Raw genomic sequence first — 21,212 nt, forward strand, 5'->3', positions numbered from 1 at the left:
TTAAATTTTTTTTGTAAAAATTAACTTTTAGGTCGGGTCTAGATTGGGTTTCGGTTCTTCATAATCAATTTGGGTCTAGGTCGGTCCAAGTCCCATAATCTATTTTCGCTTCAGGGCCCAACTCGACCCAACCCGACATGTGCCATTGCCACCACTCGCCAAGGATACTTTGTATCATAAATTTCTATACGTGGTCTCTATATAACTTCAGTTCGAAATTAACTCGTTATGTGGGGCTAAGTGTCGCTCTACTTGATGAGCACCCATGTATACCATTTGGGAAAAGTTTATATAGAGCCGAGGCTCTAAACAATCAAATTAGAACCCACATCAAAAATTTTATTAAAAGAGTTTATTTTGATGCCCAACTATCCTCAAATTGATCATTTCAACATCAAGATATATGGATATGAGAAAAAAAATGGATTTTAAGTTTTGAAAATAGTACATTTTGTAACGTATTTTTGGACTATCAATTTTCAAGATTTTTAAGTTTTCATAGATCTGCCGATCTACACTATTTTTAAAATTTTAAACTTTATAAATAAATATGAAAATACATTTTAAAGCTATCACAACGATCTCCAATATTGAAACGATATAATTTGAAGGTAGATACTAATTTCATTATTTAAAGCCTAAGATCTATAAAAACTGCACCCCATTTATAACATTTTCTTCTACGAATGATGATTATATATGGACCACAAGGCGATAATCTATCCTTAGTCATCAATCTACTCTGATACCAAAGGCCGTGTTTGATTAGTAAAAGTTTCAGTTAAATGTCTTACTTCCATGTTTAATATTAATGTATGGAAGCTGTAAAGTGGAAAGGCGACCGTTTCTTGTAATGTTAAAATAGGTTCATCTTTTGGAAGACCTCTCTTTTATAAAAAAAATGTTGGAAGAACAATGTCTCATAATTTGTGAGAGAGTCCCTTGTGCTCCAAAACAAAAAAAAATAAAAATAAAACTCCACGTGTCAAACACACCAAAAAAAAGTCTGAAACTAGAAAGTGCGAGGTTAGAAAGTGAGAGGAAGAGAAACAGGGCAGTATTCACTTGAATTTGCAGAAGAAGAAACAGAGAATCACTGATCTTCCATTGAAGGCGTGTTTGTTAACTAGAAGATGGAACTTACTTGTTCCTGCAGCAGTTTCATGTTTGATAAAAGCAAGTACGTTAAAATGGAAACCAGGAACTCACCTCTTGCGGTAACTTACTCGGAACTCACCTTGTTACCTCTCTACTTAGGCTAAGAACACGGTACATGAAAAGGGTATCTCGCTAAGGCTTAGACACAGAGCAGAGACCATCTCGCGCCTTCGCGCCTACAGGCCTCCTCACAAAGGTACATCTCGGTTTTCTCTCTGTCCCCTGAGTTTTTTCTCTCTCCCCTGAGTTTTTTCTCTATCCCATGGTTTTTTTGCTCTCTCTGATTTTTTTATCTACGTTCGGAACATGGTGAAAATGGATCTAGGGTTTTCTCTGAAGATTGTTTTGCGGTAAATTGTTCTCTGTAGGGAAAAAATAATTTGGCTGTTTTTTTTTTTTGGTAAACAGTTCTCTGTAGAAACCTTGCCCCCCTTCCCTCCCTTCAAGCCTTCCTCTCTTCACTCCAGCTACATTTCACAGTTCTCTCATTTTCTAATTCTTCTTTTCATCTGGTTTTTTTTACTACACAGGTGACAATCATAACCATTTGGTGCCCCCTTTTCTTTTTTTGTGACTGCTATCATCTGAGAATGAGATAATCAATGAGATTGCTTAAATTTGATTCATGGTTAGCTTATTTTTTTCTTCATTGATAGTTCCTTTGTTGGTCGTGAAGAAAAGAGAAAAAAAATTGCAGTATTTCTTTCCTTTTTGCCATAGGTTTAGATTAAGCTTACTTTTTATTTTTCGCTATCAAGCATAGGGTTTTATCTGACCATTGAGAATGTAGTTATAGAATCAGCGAACAAAAAAAACAACAACTTGTTATGGATTGACTGGAATTTTTTGCAAATAACAACATTTCTGAAGGAAATCAGCAGGAAATTTGTTGTGGAATTTTAGCTCAGGAAATGGTTGAAGAATCCAATATTCAATTTAATTAATCCTGACTATTTGATGTATAGAATAGTTTTTCTAGGCAAAACAGAACAAATCATTGCCATGAAGTTTGAATGAGAGAAAATTGATTATCTTTGATGATTGAGGTGAATTTGAGTTATGATTGTGATTGGGATAATTGTGAAATATTTAAAGGTTTATTGCTTCTAAAGTTTGTATAACTCTTTCATATGACTGAACTATCCAAAAAAGAATGTCAATGTTGCTTACCATTATAATGTCAATGCTGCTCACTATTATATAGTTTATATTATGTTATCAATTGAAAACTGGTCCTTTATATGGCTGTATTGGACTTTTTTCCTCACGAATGAATATATCGATGGTAACATAGCTTTAGATGTTTGATGCTCTCTTTTGGTATTTTCTAATGATGTTTGATAAACACATAATAGTAATAATATGGTTATTCTGTCAGTGTTTGTAGACTACAGAGTAAGGCTTGTTATGTAACTGATTAAAGAGTATTTTGTTTGTGTGTGTAGACTACATCGTTATTTTGTCTGTGTTTGTAGACTACAGTGTAAGGCCTATTATGTAACTTGGATTCCTTATATTCTAGCAGATTATCAAAGACAAACGCAGAACTTCTTTAACATTTTAGCAGGTTATCAAACACAGAAACCCAGAACTTCTTTAACATTCCAGCAGGTTATCAATCACAAAAAACCAAAACTTCTTACAGTAGCTTATTTCTTTTCAGCGAAGAAGAACCTCCAATTTTCAGGGAACATTTACCTTCCAGTTATCAAACATGCCCTGAGAGAGAGGGAAACACTCACACCTTTCATTGTGAGAGAGAGGGGGAAATGAGGGGCGGCTACTTGGAAGAGGAAGATGAAGAATCAATTCCCAACTTTCTCCTCCACCCCCCAACAGCCACCCCATCTGCGATCTCCAACGCCAACAGCCACCACCAGCACAATGGGGGCAGTGGCGGCCTTGCTCCCTCCAAATCCACCGTCTATGCCAGCAACCTCGACTTCTCCCTCACAAACTCTGACCTCTTCACCATCTTCTCCACCTTCGGCAAAGTCGCGAAGGTCACTGTCCTCAAAGACCGCGTCACCCGCCGGAGCCGAGGTGTTGCCTTTGTCCTCTTTGTCTCCCAATCTGATGCTCGCGCAGCTGCTGCCAGCCTCAATGGGAAGACCCTGAATGGCCGGACGATAAAAGTCTCTATCGCTGCTGACAATGGGAGAGCGCCGGAGTTCATACGGCGGCGCGTTTACAAGGACAAGTCGCGGTGCTACGAGTGCGGAATGGAGGGGCATTTGTCGTATGAGTGCCCAAGCAATCAGTTGGGCCCGAGGGAGAGGCCAGCCCCTTCAAAGAGGGGGAGGGGGAGGGGAAGGGGGAATGGAAGAATGGGGGATTTTTCAGAGGAAGATGAGGAAGATGAGGGGAGATTTGAGGAGGATAATTGGGCCTCAGTGGTCGAGACTAGCGGAGTTGAGGAGAGGGATGAGAGAAGGGAGGAAAATAAGAGGCACTCTGCCAAGAGGATCAGCTATTTCAGCGATGAGAGTGGAGAGGAAGACTAGATGAACAACAATTGAACTGCCTCTTTTGGTAACTTCTCTCTCTCTCATTCTCTGTATGCTGAGGTGTCGCAAATGGATCTTTAGGTAACTGCTCTCTCTCTCCTTCTCTGTATGTTGAGTTGTTGAAAATGGAATGGGAATTGTGGGAGATATAAGCGGGGAAGTTGGGCGAGATTTCTATTACTGACAGGGTTTATGGCAAGAAATAGAGAGGAGAATTAGTTAGTTAATTTTTTTTGTCTTTGTAATCAAATTTGTGTTGGCTAACTTAAAACATAGTCAAGCAATGTGATTGTACAAGTAATGAAATGTTAGTGCAGTGCAATGATCTTGTCACAGGGTTATTATTTTTGTTTTCAGCTGGGGAGTTGTTGAGAAGCGTATATATTTGTCTTTACCAGCTCATTGTTTATGTTTTTAAAATCCTTTTATATTATAACTTATGAGATATTATATGATCTTTTAGCTGAACAATGGAGGCGTTTCCTGATGTTGAAGGTAGTTAACTTGTTACATTCTTTGTACCCAAAATTTGATTTTTGTGGTGGTTCCTTTAATGATTCTGTTTCATTATCCTGGTTGAATTCATGTTCATTTTCGTCACACACAAACAAGCATGTACTATTAAATAGAAGCATGTTGTGTATCTTATTACCGAGCAGAATCCAAGTAAAAAATTGGAACTATGGAAGGAATTGTTGTATTGCAGATTGCTATTGCTTTCTAGCATCCAAGGCATATGGTTTTCACTTGAAGCCATAGATTGCCCTGTTATTTGACCTATGCGGATCGTGTAGATCCTCATATGAGGAAGAGATCTCTATGGAGAGAGATATCTTCTCATACTGAAACAAAGGAACTCTCGCCATATATGTTTCCTCTTCGTATAGACTTCTCTGATACATTAAAAAACCATTTCATGAATTACAGCAACAACATGAAACTTTGCAATTTTCACAAGTACACCTCAAACTATTACTTATTCATTCCAATTCTTAGCAAACTGTGCACACAATTAAAACCCACCTCAATCTCATGATATTAAAAAACTACACATTTCAAACTCACCATCCTATGCAATTCATTGTGCCTTTTGTGTGTGTGTGTGTGTGTGTGTGTGTGAGAGAGAGAGAGAGAGAGAGAGAGAGAGAGAGAGAGAGAGATGACCTATGCGGGTCAAAAGGAAATTGTTCAGGTTCATTTTGAAAACATTAATATATAAAATTAAAGGAGGACAAGTTCAGTCGGGTGAATGCTTTAACTCTGTCGAACAGAAACTAAAAGGGAGGTGCTATTAAAAAATGATGGAGATTTTTGGGGCACAATAAGATATTTCCCAAAAGAAAATGATAATAAAAGATTTAGGGAAAAATAGAATAGGGAAAATACCTCTAAACTGGTCATACTACTGAAAAATCAAAGTAGTCAAATCAACCAATTTAACATTAAATTTGTTATTTTATAAGATTTCTTTCACACAGGAATTCTTCTAGAATTCTGTTTAAAATACATCATCTTACACATGCAAAACCTGAACAAGAAGATCTATTTTAGTAATTTATTATAACTAAAGTGGTGTAGCCCAAATGCTCTGAACATGGTTAGGAATCTAAAACATGAATCTCATATTAAAACTTCTTTCTCCAGTTGTCTTGACATGAAAAAGGGGCATTTGCATCATGTGCCAAGGAGGCACAAGCAAAATGAAGAATGAGTTGTCAAATAATATTTTAAGGATGCAGTCTCTTACGAAACTGAAGTTTTTGATGGCTTTAAAATCAATTTCCAACACGGATTATGAAATTTGAAGTTAAATAAAGAGTTTTCAGAGAAAAATGGAGGGTTTAGATAATGTGGTACGATGATCCTTTTTTGCAAAAAAAAACCCATAGTCAATATCCATTTGAAAGGATTTTCGATGCCAGAACTGCAATATTCTGTGGGAGTTGAGGTGAGGCTCTAGTTATTTTGATAGGGCCGCGCTTTGGGAAAGGAAATAGGAATCTGATTTTTCGACAGAGGGAAAAGGAAAAGGAAATGGCAGGGAAGCGAGAGAATGATGCTGCCTCCTCCTGTGTGTTGTGTTGTGGGTGTGGATTCCACCACCAACATTTCCTACACTGCATGCTCTTCCTGTGAGAGACCCCTTCAAACACAACACAATTCTTCCAGTTCTTCCTCTGCCCTCAATCTCTGTTGCTCTTCTGCAAATCATCTTCATTCAAAAGATACTATCGTGTAGTGGTATATTCACTCTAACTTGCCATCAATTCTTATGATTATGAATTTTTCTTTTTCCCTTTTGCGTCATCCCTGTTTTGGATAATGCCTCTTGTATTGTCAAATCAGAGATGTGTGCAAATTTGAGATTTTGAATCTCTTTGTTAGCAATGCTGCAGTACTATGGCACATGTGTAAATGCAATTGGTGTGGCACAAATTTTTAAGGTAAACAAAGTTAATTAAGTTGATTACAATTATTTCCCATTGTTTTTATTTCTGTAATTTCTACTCGGGTTAGATCTCTGGTGTTGGTACATCTTACTGGTATTCCTACCTATATCTCTGTACTGCAAAATGACAACTTCATTTGGCTCCTTATGCTTGTTACAAATTTTTCTAGTGGGGTGCTCCTTTAACAAATATCACAATGATCGTTATATTCTGCAACCAACTGAGAAGTATAATTGTTCTGCTTCTATTAAAACAAAGGAAATAACTTTTATGTCGAAGTCCAAAGGCGTGAACAAATTGGAATGATCTCGATCCTTTTTACCTTCATAAGTCCCGATGAGATAAGTTTTCATTCTATGCTGATGTAGCTTGACTACTTTTTTTCTTTTTTGAAGAATGGTTGACTTATATAGCTTGACTACTTTCATCTGGTTTTATATCTAAAGCCTCTCTCTCTCTCCCTCTCGAAGCTTTTTTGAACTTTCATTCATTTCGGCTTTCTTGTACTTGTCCAAAATTTCCAGTGGGATATCTTGCCATGCCCTCCTATGTGTCCACTCTAAACAGACATAAAAACTAGTTATTTACAAGGAAAAATTGGAGCACAAAACCACTGTGCCTATAGGAATGCAATATTGCCTTCTATAGTACTCACTTCTACTTCCATTAATAATATACAATGATCATAATCCAATATGCTTCTTTTTTTTTTTTGATAAACATAATCCAATATGCTTTTTAGAATATAAGAATGTAGTTGTATGTATAGGGGTACCAAGGGGATGGAGAAATATCGTACTCTACCCCTATTCTGGTGTGATCAATCAGTTGAAAGGATGAATAAATGGACGGACCTTACCGTATACTTGTTGCATTTGTATTTAAGATGAATCTAATGAAAATATATGGGGCATCTAGAGTGGTTAAAGGAGCTTGAATATCCACGGTGAAAAGTGGAGGTTTAACACCCTATCAATCTAGGCCATATAGAACATGGAAGACGTAAACTAACAATGGCTCCTAGATCTCTGACACCTCTCCAGACTCCATGATGCCATGAAATAAGTGACTCATGGCGCTCCCATCTGATTATAAGCTTCCCCATAAGAAAAATTCGTTTGCTGGTGGTTGTTCTTGACTAACATAGGATAAAAAAAAAAAATTACGCGAAGGTTTTGATCTCAGTGAGGTCCACGGCCTTCCCCTTGTAATAATCTGGATATGACCTCTTATTAAGACCAGTAAGCTATGGATACCCACTTATGCTCTGATCCAAAAGACCAGAATTGTGGCTTCAATACAAACTCATTGAAAGACAAAACATTTATGGAATGTGTGTGTGTGCACTTACACACATACATCCAAAAGTTTAAAATTCCGTAAGAAGCTCCAATGCACCAGAGTAAAAGAGAAAGAAAAAGGTTTAATTATTAAACTGCTTTATATGAGTCTTCTTATAATTCTCAAAAGTTGCTGCACTTTCTTTGGCAACTTTGAAACCCAAGCTTGAAATTCCAAGGATGATATAATTTAGTTCATGGTTATCTGTGGTGCTTTTTCTAGTTTTACTAAATATTCATGCAATCACTGAATTTCAGTTTTTGAAGTCTTCCAATCAATTTTTTCCTAAGAAAGTGGCTTTCCGTATTAAATAGAAATCAGAAAAATGTGTAATTTGCATGTGATTGTTGGTATGCAAATTATAGTACTTGGGTTTTTTCTCATAATTGCCATGGGGAGCCAAAAGTTCCTTCTTGATAGAGGGGCGTTGTGATCGTGAGGTTGGTTGAAGGGGCTCTATCTTTTGCAAGGGCATTGCCTACCAAGTTCAATTTGTGCCATATGCTTTTAAAAAGGCACTTAAGTTTGGCTGCTCAAGTTGAAAATTTGGTCGACGATGGTTTGTAGTCTCCAAGTTCAGGGATTGACCTTTTCAACGAATTTATCATGGTCATTGCGACCAACTATGGGCAGACCTAGCTGCGTACTAATAGTCAACCCACTGAGTGGGAGCAGGGGCAGGGGCAGGGGTAGGGCCTTGGCGGGGGTAGAGTTGGCATGTCCTATCGGGCTTATTATGTAAGGATCATTTCAGTTGAACAATTACAGAATGCGAATACCAGCCAATTCCAGGTTCCCAGAAGAGGAGCCATCAAAATTAAGTTTGACAGCCCTGGTGGCAAGTGGGTTCCAAAGTGAAGATATGGAAGTACGCATTGGTTTGGAGCAGAGGTGTTACAAGTGCTGCTCTAAGCCCACTTAGAAATATAAAAAATTATTGGCAATATCAAGCCCAAAAAGATAATGGTGGCTTTTAGTTGGTCAATAATCGCATTTTTGTGCAATTCTTTGCTCTTAAAGACTATTTTGTTTGGTTCCAACTAAATAGTCTGAGTAGCTGCTGATATAGCAGCCAGCCATAAAAGCATACCATGGAAGAGAAGAGGCGATGGGGGGCCCAGGGGGTGCAGGGGGGAATGTATAGTTGGACTGTTTCAGGCATGACCCAAATTTAGCCCAACATATTTAAGATGAAAGTCCAATGTTAGTGGCCACCCTACCACGAATAAATAGATGGTCAATGGAATCTTCTCTTTCTTTACACAATGCACACCTATTGGTGAGTGAGTTTCCTTCTGCTGCAAGTGATCTATCTTTGGAATCTTTTTGACTTTGGCCATACAGCTGAAGGCCTGGACCTTAGGTGGAGCTGGGGCCACAAAATGGGGTAGAATGTGTTTGGTTGCTTTTGATCTGATCAGACTCGGAAGAAAGAGATTGAAACTCACAAATAGGAGAAGTATGCCAGATGAGTTCATCTCTGCCATGTCGAAGAATAAATTGTTGTTTAAGCTGGTCCAGCAAGAAGACCAAATGCATTATGGGACCAGCGAAAACTTCTCTCTCTCAATGGTGAAAGCCTCTCTCTCTCTTTCCCTTGCTCATGAGTCCCATCATCTGCATGCCTTCTTCCCCTCCCCACCCTCCATTTGACCTTGCACAACCAACATCTCTCCTCCTGACCCTAGATCTAGCCACCCCTACCTGCCCCTTCCCCTACTATATCAAAACTATGTGCCCTTCCCCTACTATATCAAAACTATGTGCACCTGCTAAGACCATCTTATCTCGCTTCTCCTGCCCTTAGACTTACACGAACCTTGCTGCTTCCCCAGCTAGACAAAGATTTCTTTTTGCTAAACTCATCCCCTTAAGAGGGTCATCACATTGTAGAACAGGGCTGGAAACTACAGACATTCCTTGTTGGCCATATCAAACACAAATGAGATAATCTTTAGAGGCATTGAAAAATGGGGCTGGCGGTTTTGGCATGAACCAAACCTGGACATCCTAGTGGTGCTATCCTATTCTCTTTCCCGATGGAAGGGTGTGCCATATGTAATGGGAACCCTCAAAAAGGAGCTCCCTTGTGCTTGGTCCCATGGGTTCCCTCCACAAACAGATGATCTGGCTGAGAGCCACCGATATCCCCCTCGAAGTGTGGCATAACAATACTTCTAGACAGATTGGTGAGGCCTGTGGCAATTTCATTACAGTCCATCGGAAGTCCTCTGAATTTCTCCCACTGGGCACCACTCAGTTGCTCATTGAAATTGTAGATCCCCAGCTCATACCTTCCAAGTCATGGCTTGCCATAGAGGCCACTTGTTTTGAGCCGTCTCACTTAGAATTCTAGCTGACCCAAAATAGTTGGGATAAGGTTGGGATGATGATGATGATCATCTCATATTCTGCATGATATACCCTTGGCATCCATGAGCAGTAGGGAAGATGAATTGTTGACTGTGAAATGAATGTACTGGACAACAAATACTCAAATATGAGACACGTTCTCAGTATTTATGCATTTTCGGTAAAAAATTGGGAAACCATAATGCAATACTGCTATATTTTTGGAAACCCCAAAAATTAGACTTTTAAGAAATTTAGTATTTTTTGAAATTTTTTAATGCTAGATCCAGCTAAACTGCTGATCTAGATCGCCGCTCTGGATCGCTTTTCCGTGTATCCGATGCAGGTCACCTATCCGTTTTTTTCAAACATTGCCTTTAAATTATATCTTTTTACTCTATTTTTGCTTAGTTCTTATGGTGTATTTTTGTAGAAAATAGGATACTAGAAGTTTTTTTTAATCTTTTAAGAACTTTTGTTTTTGTCTTATTTACCCATTTTCAGATTTCATCAAAGAGCACATGTGATTCTTTACTTTTCATTATATTTAGACAATTTTTATTATTTCATAGGTTCTTTGTGTAAATAACATTAACCATGATATTTACTAGGAGATACAAATAGTATGGATATTTCAAGTTATAAACATCATACAAGTAGATTTGTAACACTGATTTTTTTTTGCTTTTTTTTGGGTTTTGGTTTATTGTCTGTTTTGTTTTTTTTCTATCTCCTCTTATATTGTTATGTGCTATGCACGTATAGTCAACTAGTACCATGACACTCAAAAGAGTTGGTAGTTCAAACTTATGCTTACAAAGAGGCAGTAGTGACATTGATATGATGCAAAGACTAGGCACTTAACACTCAACATTTCCATACTATATCATAATTTCATGGATTAATTATGTGCAACAAACTTATGAATTACTCATACAGAACCACATTGTAAGATTTATAATCAAGCAAAATATTTTATCTTCAGTAATTTGTAATATTACAACTTGACAACCGCGAATTGAATCCAAGAATTAATTTATCCTTTTGATAAATACTTGTTAAGTATTTGAGCTGTCTTCTCTCCATCTCGCTTGCATATTTTTAATATCTCCCTTGTCCCATGATCTCATTTACTCATTCAGGACCATTTTGCTCTCTAATCTCTCTCTCTCTCATCATGCAATTTTTTTCATACACTTTAATTTTGCCCCTTTAGTCCTTAATCTCTTTTGTAGTTCTTTTTTAAAAAGTTCTTTTTCATTCCGTTCACCTCCTTCTACCTCTCTCACATTTTCTTCCTTCTTGTGAATTTCTCATATTCCCCATTACAGGTTTCTCTATTGCTTACAGTTCTCTCAACTATTTTGAACCCCTTGCATAATCCTTTTATTGTGCCCTTCTCACATTTTCATACCTCTTGTGAACTTTTTCTTATTCCCCTTCATGCCTTCTTCTCTCCCTTGTGTTGTGAGCCTTTTTTTCTTGAGAAATTGTGTTGTGAACCTTTTGCATTTGTAAGTTCCTAGAGATCTCGATGCAAGGGTAGTTCTCTCTCTCTCTCTCTCTCTCTCTCTCTCTCTCTTGAACTAACACGCGCGTGCACACACACACACTATAGAGACATGCTGACATGCCTCTTGGGATTCAAATTCCTTTGAGTCAGTAAATCTTAAATATATTATTGAAAACTGTTAATATTTTGAATTGGTGGACTTGAAATCAAAAGATTACAAGGAATGTGCTTGAGTTTTATTTTTTCTTCTAAGAGGTAACAGGTGATTGGTCATGACTCATAAAGGATATACATTATGTAATTGACGAATGAATGAGGTTTATGTGTTTTTTGTTTTTTTTCTTTTTCTTTTCTTTTCTTTCTGGGCCTTGGACATGACTTCTGTGGCCCTGCGTCCTCCCCCTCCCTCTATGCCAGGGGCTTAATCCCGATATAAGTAAATTAGGTTTTTTCAATTCTGATTCTCAGAGAAAATATATTTGATATTATATGGAATCTAAGTGAAGTTCTTTTCCTTACCATTGACTGTTCACAGAGTTCTCATTTTTCACAAATATGATGGCTTCTGATGCTTTTATTTCCTTATTTATTCATTATATTTTTGTCAGGTTGACCATCTCTTCAAGGACCGCATAAATGCTGGTTTTGAACAATCTGCCGAGTATATCAGACAATTTCCTTCCCCCATTATTGCTAAGATTGTCTCATTTGTGGCTGGTCGATTTGCTGCAGTATTAATCATAGTTGCTCTCATGGATGAAGTACTGCTTGAGGCTCATGTTAGTTTCATGTCCTCAACCATTTGGTGCCCTTGAGCTTTATCATTACATTATAGCTTTTCTTAGAGAAAGCCTCTTTCTTATTTGAGGAAGTATACTATAACTATGGAAAACCATCGTCCATTCGATCATCACTGTTCATTGAAAAATGATTGGTGATGGAGAGAGAGAGAGAGAGAGAGAGAGAGAGAGAGAGAGAGAGAGAGAGAGAGAGAGAGAGACCCACCGGATAGGGCTTGACCTCAGGTGGTCAGTCCCATTCTTTCCTCATCACTGTTCATTTTAATGGACTCTGCTTTTTCCATAGAACATTGGATTTTTGGTGTAATTTTCACTTCTCATTTAAGGTTATATTACTTGAGCATGCAGGTATATGGTCGAAACCTGTTCTGGTTCACTGTTTTTTTTGGAAGTGTCACAGCAATCAGTAGATCTCTTGTGGCTGATGAATACCAGGTATTTGATCCCGAAGGTGCAATGTCTCTAGTTTCTCAGCATACTCATTATATGCGAAAGAAATGGCGTGGTAAAGAATACACTGACAGACTGCGGGGAGAGTTTGAAGCTCTTTGCCAGGTAAACGAGCTGCATGCTTGAAGTTTTTTTTTTTTTTCGAAAACATAGAGCTGTATTTTTTTCAACCATGTTTGCGAGGCAGGATTGAAACCTTGATGTCATGTTGTTGCTCCACCACCCTGACCGCATAGGCCTAGGGCCTATTCACGAAAACAAGTATCTGTAGTGGGATGCTATTTAATATTGAAATATATCAATTTACTAGTATCGTGAGCTTATTAGGGTGATACCATGATATTTATATCTTGCGAAAAATTTTATCTACCCGTGGACGCCTTTGGACTTGTTACCTCTTTCTCGAGACTTACTCCATATTTCAAATTTTTTATTGTGAGTTAAGTAGTTTTTGTGGGGATATTTGTATTGCCATTGACAGATCTTTTATATTTAAACATTTGGATGTGAAAATCCATACTGTATAACTCTGATTTGAATAAACAAAAATTACTCACCAGAGAAACAGTGGTTGCCTATCTTCAAAACTCATGGACATTGTGCCATTTGGATAGCAATCACAAGAGCCTTGTTCTTCAAAATGAACTGAATGTGGAGAAGTTGTTGTTGTTGGATAGTTATGTTTACATTTATCAAACTCTATGGACAATAGCCTTTTGTATATTTACTGCTTGGTTTAGCTGATGGATATCTTTGTCAAATATATCTCCCAAGTCAACTTTCTTGCATCCAAACTTTATGTTGCAGCATTATGCTCCTTGGCTGAGAGTATAAATAAGAATCTAACTATGTTGCCTATATGTCATTATGTATTCTTTAAAGTTTTATTGTATTGATTGAAACTAAAAAGACGAATTCCATCATTTATCTTATAACTTTAAATATTGAGAATTTCTTTGTCTGGAGTTGTCCAGAACTCAACTTTCCTTTTTCCTTAAAACAATATTATATGCACATTTTGTATGCAACTGAATTCCCCAAGTGTATTGTGTGTAATATCTTATTTATGTTTTGCTGAGTCTCTCTCTCTCTCTCTCTCTCTCTCTCTCTCTCTCTCTCTGTGCTTGTGTGTGTGTGTGTGCGCGCTTGTTCATAAATGCCAGGATTGGGTCCTGATGTGGCCAATTGCAAGATCCAAATACCAAGCTAGTCAAATAACGTCTAGAGAGACTTGTTTGGTGGTTTGTGAATCACCCTAGGTTGAAAATAAACTTAAAAAGAGGTCAAACGAGCTTAACAATGGTCAAAATGCAGGTCGCCTAAATTCAACAAAAAACAAGGCCAAAAACCTCTCAAAACAGCCTATATTTGATAAATGAGAATTAGAATGATAGCTTGGCTGTGAAATATCACATTTTTGAATGGATTAAAATCCGTTGTGTGTGTGTGGAAAAAATTCATACATATATATAGGGAACGATTTTATGTCACCATGTCATTTTAATAATAAAATTACACTTCTAGAAAACCATGTTTGTGTCATTTGTATGACCCCAAATTTTGCAAGTAACATTTCTTCATCCCAATAATCAATCTCCAAAAAAATAAAATTCAGTTTGAACTCTAGATATGGTCAAAATGAGTATCCTCCAACAACCAATCTAGACAACCCATAGGTGAATTTCAAGATCTAGGCCTTTACGAGTTAAAAATCAATTTTTTTTTTTTAACATTGTTAATCTAATGAGAATAAAGTTATACGAAAATTTGAAGAGGAAAAAAAAAATCCTTCGAAGGTCTAGATCTAAGCATCTCATTAAAACGGACGGCCCGTATTAATTGGGCTCAAAAAATACTTTCTAGGGTGTGTTGTCAAATTTTACCTTTTTGTGATAGTTCATTACATTGGAAAGGGTATGTATTTAAAAATTAGGGCCAACCAAATGGGCCTAACATAGTTTTTGAAGATTTTTATATTATATTACTATAGAACCATCGCATGAATTCATTCCCCTATGTATGTATGTATGTATGTATGTATGTATATATATGTGTATGTATGTGTGCGTGTATGTATGTCTGGGTATGAGTGTGTGTATGTGTGGATGTGCGCTTGTGACGTCTTGGAAAATGTTTTGATGTTTGTCATTGTGTCTTTTGAAGCACAGGCATCATAGTTTTCTGTGAGTCATTGCATCCTGAATCTGCATATGGCAGTTCATATATCTAAATGTATCTACATGCAAGAGTTTTCCATAGTATGGCTTTATGCTCTTTGTTTTTTGCTCAAGTTTTACTTTGTATGATGCTGCAGTACATCATGAAGAAGTTACTTGAGGATATGGTCTCAATATTCCTGACCCCTTACTTGCTCATCTTCTTGGTACCCAAGGTGTGCTTCCTTCCCATTTGTTGCATTTATCTTTCGTCTAGTTCTCACATGTATCAGTCCTCTTTATTTATTTTAGGGCTTGATTACTTTCCATATATTAGTCACATTAAATATGGAAGAGGGAAGTATAATCCTGAGGGCAATGGGAAAACCTTACGCCAATGGGTCATTTGTGGTAAAATGAAATGGATGTTGTGCTAGGGAGAAAGGGGGACCCACTACAAGAAGACACCAATCCAATGGTGGGTCCGACTCCCCCTCGATCTTCCTTTACATTATGGATGGTTGTGAACCAATGGTCTATGGCTATTTTGTATTCTTTAGGAGTACACTTTCCCTTATTCAGATGCTCATAGATACTTACAGTTATATCACTATACGGACACTGGGAATTTTACATTAAAAAATAATGACAACGATTTAATGTACCTTGAGCTTTTGAGCTTTGGACTATTTCCTACATAACTAAGCTGAACAGATTTCTACATTGCTCTGCAGCGTGTGTAGATGATATCTTGAAGTTCATTTCATACTTCACTGTGGATGTGGAAGGTGTCAGTCATGTTTGCAGGTTCTTGATTTGTTTTGCATGTGATTTTAGTGAGTGGTTGACGTTTTTATGTTGAAACAATAGTTAATTATACTACAATCCAATGGACTTCAGAAAAATCGTAGTGCATTGGGTCATCAATGTCGGCAATGGATGGAGAACAAGACCTCCCAAAAAGTGCATGAGCCCTGTGGTGGGTCTTGCTTTCGCTCCATCACTATCTGTCATTTCAATTGACAGAGTTGAACCATTGGAGTATGATTTTTCCATCGTTCATTGGACTGTATCATACTCTCCTATCAACAGTGTCTTCCAAAGAGTTGGTTCATTTTTTGTATTGGCAGCTAAAACTAGTATGGTTCACCTTTCCATGCTACTCGGGAGTTGAGGAGCTCTCAAGGGAAAATGGAGAAATCGTTCTTAAGGTATGCCTGAGGATTTGAATAGGACACAAATCTTCCAATCTATTGAGTTCATTCTCCAACTTTCTTTTTAACCTCTCCAAAATCAGGTTAGGTTTACTCATTTATATGAACAAGTTAAACACCTTTCATATTCAATTTCCGCCAAGAGACACCTAAGATGGAGACCCATCGGCCCTTGTATAATAATAAAGGGACCTTTGGACCTAAGTAGATATATTTCTCTGAAACTATGAAGGCGTGCTGTAGGACCCAACTATATGCACTTTTAGGATAATAAAGGGTAAAGCAATGTCAGTTTCATTTATTCACCTTGTTAGTGCTTCTTGCTTCGCTTGATTGTGTTTTTTTTAGTTTTTGTGTTTTCATTGTCAGCTTCAAGAGTGGCTACCCTAGCTGGGTGCCAAGTCTTCATGGTAACCAACTTCTATCTATTCTCAAGGATTTCTGGCAACAAATGATTGAGACCCAAATACAAGCTTTGCCTTTGTCTCTTCATGGTTGACCCTCAATCACATTCTCAAGAATCCATGTTGGAGTGCCCTGGGAGAGCAATCTCCGTAGGTGGGCTCTACCAATGTCAGGCTTACCTCTACCTATGTGTCACATGACTTCACCATGGATGATGGCTATAGATCACAGGGATCACCATTGCCTTCTTGATTACTACTACAAGTCCAGGTGCACTTCCTCTTGTGCAATGAAATAACCAAAATACACACCACCTGAAACTACAGACCTTCCTAGTGAAACAAGGTTACACATGGGGATGCCTTATTACCATACCCATCATGAAATGGGGCATAATGAGAAGTTGGGCTTTTTATCAGAGGATCGGGTTGAAAGTCACATGGCTGCTAGTACGAGCACTGCCTTCCGTGATAGCATGCTACGACAAAGGGACACCAGTCAGTTGGGGATTCGTGGGGAGACCCCATGGTGGGCACGACCACACCGGAAATATTCCGGGCCCCAAAATAGCTTCCTTGAGCCCCTGAGCTTTGTGGACCATGGTATAAGCACCAACACGATAACATATCAGAGAGGAGTGAGGATGAGGTGCAAAATGTGGGATCACCTCTTAGAAGACCGAGGGCTTATCCATGTTTCAGGGCACATGATAGCTTTCTTGATCCCCTGAGCTTTACTGGTCGTGGTATAAGTAACCAATGTCATAATTTATCAGCGATGAGAGAAGAAGAGTTTCAAAATGTGGGATCACCTCCTAAAATGTCAAGTTTTCGGACAGATGTGAGGTTACACAATTCCTTTCATGATTCTTCAAGCATTATGGATATGAGTATGAGAATTTCACATAATGGCTTGTTGGGGAGGAGGGGGGAAGGGGTGGAAGATGGACAGTTGCGTTTTGGAAGCTCAAACGAGGTTGGAAGGGCTTACTATGCCCAAGGTGAGAGAGAGAAATTTGAGAGATCACATCTCCCATATAACAATGTTTACAGGGATGCAGAAGATGAGAGGGGTCCTCACCCATTCAAGAATGTGTACGGGAGGTCGCTTGATGAGAGAGAAAGATGGGGCATTCCATCTTCCATTCAATGATATTTATAGCAACCGCAGTGAGGAAAGAGAAAGAAATGAGGGATTTTACCTTCCGTTCAAGGATGTTTACAGAAATCCATTGGACATCTCTGAGGTAAGAAACAAAGATTCAGTGGAGGATGGGTTATGCTGATGTGTACAAGTTTATCTATTGTTGTCTTGCTTCCTTTTCAAGCTCTTCATTTATCAAGTCATTGATGTTGATGGAGGATGGGAAATGGGCTGGTGTTTGCATCGCTCATGGATTCAAGGGAAGGTTTTAGTCCCTTGGTCCCGCGTCAAATGCACCCAGTGGGTGTCTGAATCCCAACTTCACTATTCTTTTGTACAGAAGTGTCAATGTGGAAGCGCATTCAATGTGGAAGCCCATGATGAGTATTCTAAGCTCCTTGTAAAGTCTCTTTCTTATGGTTATTTCTGGTAGGTGGAAGACATGGTATGATTATTACAAAGATACAATACAATGAGTCCTACTTAACTGTAAATACAATCATTCTTTGCCAATGGCATTCCCTTTGTAGGAATTGAGCCTAGGATGTAGCATTGCAAATCGTCAAGCGCTAACCAATTAAGCCACGACTCTTTTCCTGATTTACATGGAGAGACATATCCCATTTGAACATAATACCAAACTTTAGAGAAGAATTTTTCAAATTATATATCCCTTCTTGCCTCCCTTTCTCCTCGTACTCCGCAATCTGTATCAACCTAGGAGCCTTTACTCTTCGACATCCGGGAAAGTCTCACAACCTACCTTTCCATCCTAGCTCCAGTCTACCTTTCCCTCTTCCTAGGCCGCCTCTAATCCCTTGCCCCACCTCCCAGGTTAGTCCAGACTTCTTCAAGCGTCCTTCCTCAACTCCCCTTCCAATTCCACCTTAGGAGTAATTGGCTCCTTTACTCCCCCCTATTTCTCTGCCCTTAACCATAACCCCAAATGAACCCACCGAGGTAGTCTCACAGGCCCCCCCTTCAACCCGACCCTTCATATTCCTTTGAAGGGGTTGACAAAGCTCAAAGGGATATCACAAAGTTCTCAAGGTGATGAGCTTCCAATATGATGGGCTTGATGCAGATACCAACATTTCTCAACACAAATGCTGAAGCTAGATCCAGAGTATGTGCCAAAGGTAAAAGAGAGATCTTCAAATCTTGCCTTCAGAGTTAGATATGGACAGTGGATAAAAAACCAACCTCTTGCCTTCTTTATGCCTCCACCTGCTTGGCTGATCAACTACTAAGGCGCCCCTTCTCTTCTTCTGACCCACCCCAATGAAAAGTGTCACCTGGAATATTCGGGGTGTGGCAGGCCCCGATGAGCGCAAGGCTATTTGATCATTCAGCAAGAAATGTCTCTCCTCTATTTTGGCGATTATTGAAATGGAGTTACCTCAACCTTCCTTACCCTAGATTCAACAAGTCTAGGGCCCAAGGCCCCGGCAATTGGAGGCTGATGGAGCTCAAGTTGCTTTTGGTGGGATCTAGGTCATCTTTGATCCAGCTTTCCATGCTCTTTGCTCTCATGTAGCTACTTTCTCCATCTCTTTAGCCTTCTCTCAAATCTCCAACAGTATTGCCAGGAAGTTCACAGCAGTCTACAGCCCCAACTCTGTAGACCTTATGGAATATTTTTGAAAGAACTTGATTTTGTTGGTTCAATGGTCCTGGCAACATGGTATGTTGGTAGTGACTTTAACATCCCACACTTTGAGCGAAACTCCAAAGAGAGAGTCTCAACTTCTCGAACTTCATTTCAGGAATAAGTTCATTGACATTCCTCTTAATGATGTGGATTTCACCTAGTCAAACCACTCTTCTAAATCCTTTGATATCTAAGCTTGATAGATAGCTCACAAGCACCCTATGGGATGCCTTGTTTCCAAGCACCTACTTTGTCGCCCTCCCAAAACCCACAATCGACCTTAGGCCAATAGTCATAAACAGTCAGTCGCAAGAGGGCCTAAACCTTTCCATTTCAAGCTTGCTTGGCTTGAAGAACCAAATATGGCTCCTTCTTTTAAGCGAATAACTTGACTTATTTGCTCTCCCTGGTTCCAGCTTGGTAGGAGAGTCTTTCTCAGTTCAAGTCAAGGGCTAGGCCAGATTTCAACTCCAGTGGAAACTCCAACTACTCAAAACCTAGAGTCAACTACCAATCAGAAGTTCCAAAATTCAGTAAGACTCTCTACTCCAAACCATAGATAGTTGGGGCATTGCTGAGGAGAGTTGAACTCTGAACTCAGAGCAGAGAAACCAAAGAACCCAAGCAAAGCTTGATTACCAGCTCATCCTCTAGAAGGAAGAGATATCTTGGTTCCAAATATCCAAGATAAAAGTCTTGAAACTCGGGGATGTTAATACTAGGTTTTGCCCCAAGATCGCAAATTGCAGAAGACGTGATAATACCATCTCTCAAATTATGGTTGGTGAATGTCGCTTTAATAAGCTTCTCCAGGTGGAAAATGCCATTATTGGCTTTTTCAAGAACCTTTTCACAGCCCCTTCTGGGCCCAAACCAAGGATGGGTGACCTGTTTTCTTGTCCATCCCCTCTAACAAAGTGGCATGGTTAGAATGCCCCTTCTCTAAAGAGGAGATCCTCGGAGCCATTAAGCAGTGTTAAAAAATTCGGCTGCCCAGCTGCCTAGACGGCTGCCTAGGAGACCAATTGCCTAAAATTCCTACGCAGAACCTAGGCGGCTTGTGTCTAGGCGGCCGTCTAAGTGGGGAAGGCGTTGCCTCGATGCAAGTTGTCGAGGGCGGAAAACTGCCCTCGGCTACAGTCAAAACAACACCCCCCCCCCTCCACCCGCACCCTCTAAAATGCAGGAAAAGTGTATTGCGAGACATTCTAAACCCCCAAAACCAAATCTGTGCTATCTAGATACAGAAAGACACCTCAAATACCTCTATTTTGTGATTTATCAAAAGATCAATAAATTTTTGATTTCCCTGAATCCAAGGCAATGCTTTGTGGTAGTTTTCGGAGCTTCTAGTGGTGAATAGTGAGGACTTTTTGTGATCAAATAGATGAGGTTTGGGTTTACATCAATTTCATTTTGATTTTTTTAGAGAATTATGCCATTATGATATTTGAATAAAGGTTTTGATTTTTTGTGCTATAACATATGATGTTTTGAATCTTTTTATTTATGTTTAGCCCTTCTTTTCCTTTTATGATATATTTACATGTTTGTAGTAGAGTTTTTTTTTAGTTGTATTAACTTGTTTGGACGATGAAATTGGTTTATATCGAAATCTTTTATGAATAATTGGTTCTTATTTTGTACAATGTGTGATGTTTTGACATCCTATTAGTTTTGTTTACTTTTTTGATATTTTTACATATTTATAGATGAAACATTTAGCGATTTGGACTTATATTTTGTGAAGAGTCATAAACATTGGATGAAGTTGATTTGTTGTGAATATTTGATGTCCAAAACCAAATATTTTGGATATTAATCAATAAAAATAATAATTATATTATAACTTTTATCTTAATTAATAATCCCCACTTGTCCTTATTCCTAGGTGTCCAGGCGCCCGGTTTGTGCTTTTTTTAACATTGCCATTAAGGATCTCAGACAAGATAGAGCCCCTTGTCCCTAAGGCTTTCAGTGGCTATTCAAAGTATTTTGGATTTGATAGGACCATAAATTGTTTCGTTCTTCCAAGAATTCCACGAAAGAGGAATATTGCATGAGGCTATGAA

The 21,212-nt window shown here is 38.6% G+C and overlaps 1 protein-coding gene across 8 annotated transcripts in view; it reads left to right on the forward strand.

The window, feature by feature from the left end:
- The first annotated feature begins 1,280 nt into the window (after positions 1-1,280).
- The window catches only part of LOC105420063 (autophagy-related protein 9-like), a 31,580-nt gene continuing 11,648 nt past the window's right edge, over positions 1,281-21,212 (forward strand). The window contains exons 1-7 of one of the 8 annotated variants that reach the window (XR_016059358.1): positions 1,281-1,354; positions 11,930-12,100; positions 12,470-12,676; positions 14,886-14,963; positions 15,462-15,534; positions 15,858-15,938; positions 16,311-17,983. Coding sequence is in view for 6 of the 8 variants with exons in the window: in XM_088872125.1 (XP_088728251.1) it covers positions 2,928-3,662 (735 nt within the window). In the remaining 2 variants the exon portion in view is untranslated. The other 7 variants (XR_016059359.1, XM_020662499.2, XM_088872126.1 and 4 more) reach the window with 7 other exon arrangements.

This window comes from Amborella trichopoda, chromosome 7, assembly GCF_054954075.1.
Source record: "Amborella trichopoda isolate Santa Cruz 75 chromosome 7, AtrichopodaSantaCruz75HAP2 v2.0, whole genome shotgun sequence".
NCBI classification, from domain to species: domain Eukaryota; kingdom Viridiplantae; phylum Streptophyta; class Magnoliopsida; order Amborellales; family Amborellaceae; genus Amborella; species Amborella trichopoda.